Source organism: Charadrius vociferus, unplaced genomic scaffold, assembly GCF_000708025.1.
Source record: "Charadrius vociferus isolate BGI_N301 unplaced genomic scaffold, ASM70802v2 scaffold15, whole genome shotgun sequence".
NCBI classification, from domain to species: Eukaryota; Metazoa; Chordata; class Aves; order Charadriiformes; family Charadriidae; genus Charadrius; species Charadrius vociferus.
The window spans coordinates 8,561,703-8,564,810 of NW_009650064.1; the positions used below are offsets into that span (position 1 = coordinate 8,561,703).

The window sequence follows — 3,108 nt, forward strand, 5'->3', positions numbered from 1 at the left end:
GTTTGAAATGAAGTACATAAGATTTATTCGTCCTTTTAATACAGCAAATAGTGTATAACTACATGTCAAAATTCCTTAAAAACAAGCTGACAATGTTAGCACTGGCTTGTTAAGTATTTGGGAAATATGTCTAACCTCTTCTCAAGACATGCTGATGCCACCATGCCCTGCAGCTTGTGGAAGGAAGTGAGGGAAGGTGACTTGGGCACTTGTGCCAGGGCTCCCTTCCAACCCTGACCATTCTGTGATTCTGTGAATGGTAGATAAAAGCATCATAGTATATTTCAGAGCCTTGCTAAATCGCGCTAGTGGAGACTTTGGGCCAGTGAGTGATTGCTGTGTACAGCCTCCAAAAAGACTGGTGTAAGAAGCACAGAAGTTCTGAAGCTAAAAATATGTATGTTTTCTCTCATTCCTTCACAGTGAAAACCAGAAGATGAATAATTACATGTAGCCAGCCTCATTGCCCAAAGTCTTTATTTAGGATGGTATTTTGTGGGCTTTTTCTTATTTATCTACTGCTTTGATCCGTAATAGTAGTAACCTGTTTCTTATAAAACTGAAACTATAATGACTTTTTTTTTTTTTTATTTTCAGAGCCACTCTCTCTCAGTCCCTATATTAACAGTAACAGATACATCTAAGTATGGTACCTTTGTTAATGGATCAAAACTTAGTGGCACTTCGGTGTCTTTGCAGTCTGGTGACAGAATCAACTTTGGAGTCTTTGAGAGCAAGTTTAGGTAAGTGCTTTGATTATAAAATATCAAGTAGAAAATTGCCCTTTTTGAAAAGGGTATTTTAGCACATCATACAACTCGAGAAGTGAGATGGAAATGATGGATTTTTAGAAAGCAAAGGAGATGAGTAGTATTTTGCCTGTGTTCCACACTTGCTTCTGCAATAATTTTCCATTACGTATTTTTATAATATAACTTATTTTGACACTAAGAGATTAAAATTGTTCGTAATAAAGCATTGGCATTTTAGAAGATACTATATCATGTACAGTGAGTGTATTCAGGCTATCTTAGGCAAAGAAGGGGGGAAAGTCTAGGGTAGGGAGAGAGCTTGTTTGAGCTCTTGTTTGCTGGTCATAATGTAACAAGAAAAGAATTGACATAGTTGGAGGATGCTTTGTGCATCACTAACCATTGAATGCTTGTTGCTGTGATGTACATCTGTGTTGTGGTTTGGGCTGAACCGGACGCTGGGCAGAAGGACAGATGCTCCCCCCTACCTCTCTTCAAAGAGAGGCGGAAGGAGAGAGAGAGACTTAGGAATTTAGAAGGAACTAAACTACTTTAATGAAATACAATAAAATAAAAAGAAAAAAATGAAATATATACAAAACTATATCAAGCTTCCAGGATGACAGTCACGTCACCAGCTGGCACTGGGAAAGTCCAAGAATGGACTCAGTGACAGACAGGAACTGGATTCCAGATCTGAATTCAGGATCAGGATCAAAGGCAGACAGACAGAGTCGTCCTTGGGTGCCAGACACTGCAGAAAGAGGGCTGGCCCTTCCCTTTGATCCCTCAGCTTTTATACTGAGCACGAGGCAGATGGGGTGGAATACCCTGTTGGTCGGTTTTGGGTCACCTCTCCTGTCTGCTCCTCCCTGCAGGTGGGACCCCTCTTTGCTTTTCCACTTCCGACCCTCCAACAGGGCAAATAACAAAGTTTGCTGTAACACCCAAGGGCAACTATAACTATAAGCAAGAGCCGCTCTGCATACCATGCCTTGGCATCAACTATTTATAAACATAGGTCTTATAACTCTGAGAGCTAACAGTGTCTGTGCACTACGTTAATTTCAGTAGTTAGAAGAGGCCTAGCTAAAGTTACTGAACAGAATTGGTTCTGTATTACCTCAAACCAGGACAATCTGCTTCTCTTTAGTGAACCCAACTTGCTAATTTCTCAAATTTAACACAATAGTCAGTGCCATCTGTTTGAATATATGAAGCACTCCCTCAAGTAAAGTGGCAGGTAAATAGAAAAAATTCTAACGACCATTAAATTCAACATCAAAGCAACCAGAAGTTGTCTTTGTTCCTTAAAATTTGGCTCAGTTTTGTCACTGCTGCTGGTATTATTTGATAGGAAAAAATGGCATTCCCCTCCACTTATTACAATAAATTATTTTTGTTATTTTAGATAAACATACCTGAAATGTGGTACGTGAATCATGCCATGAGACTAGACACATCATGAGTGTTGCACCAGAAAGTTTATTTAAATTTCTTTCTGCTTTGTAGGCTAAACCAAATCAAATAATGAAATTCGGTATGCTATGATTCCATATGGATGATCTGCAAATATAAATAGGCTTATGGTCAAGGGTAGTGGCAGTGTTAGGAAAAAGTTACTTAAACTTGCATTCTACAACACTTTAATATTTTTTTTTAAATACTAGTCTGTGTGCAGACTGTTCTGTTGAGTGTACTTTTGCCTTTGGAAGGACATACTCAATTTATTCTGATATTCCCCAACCTTGCAATGTTCTTGAAGCACTAATTCTATCTGATGTCTGTGAAAGACCCAAAAGTCCTTAGAAATACTTCAGACGTCAAGTCAAAATGTAGTTAATTTTTCTGAATAAAAATCAGTATTTACTTTCTTGAGGAAATTTTAAAGCACAGTCTTTGATTTAGGTAAGAGTATGGGTCTTCCCCCTCACCCCCACCCCCCCACCTTCAGATTACCTGAGACAAAACATGTTATTTAAATCGGCTCTTTTCATCGTAATGATTGGCTGAAATAACTAAAGAAATTCTCTTTTACTTGTTCTTTGCAGAGTGGAGTATGAACCTTTGGTTGTCTGCTCCTCATGTTTAGATGTAGCTCAGAAAACTGCTTTAAATCAAGCCATCCAGCAGCTTGGAGGCCTTGTTGTGAATGAATGGACAAAAGAGTGTACTCACCTTGTAATGGTATCAGTAAAAGTTACTGTTAAGGTATGTTGAGCTTTTGTGTATTTGTGGTGTTGCTCTACAGCTTTCCCATAAATGCAAATTAGATTTTAGACCTGCTCAAGATTTTCCTCTATAAAGCTATGAAGTCATCTCTTCCTTTTCCAAGTTTAGAAAGAGGTGTGTGTTG

At 38.5% G+C, this 3,108-nt stretch overlaps 1 protein-coding gene across 1 annotated transcript in view; it reads left to right on the forward strand.

Moving 5' to 3' along the window:
• NBN (nibrin) overlaps positions 1 to 3,108 on the forward strand; it is a 26,376-nt gene that overhangs the window by 3,200 nt on the left and 20,068 nt on the right. Inside the window, exons 3-4 of the mRNA XM_009891940.1 lie at positions 598 to 743; positions 2,804 to 2,963. Of these exons, the coding sequence (XP_009890242.1) occupies positions 598 to 743; positions 2,804 to 2,963 (306 nt within the window). The remainder of the gene's footprint in view (positions 1 to 597; positions 744 to 2,803; positions 2,964 to 3,108) is intronic.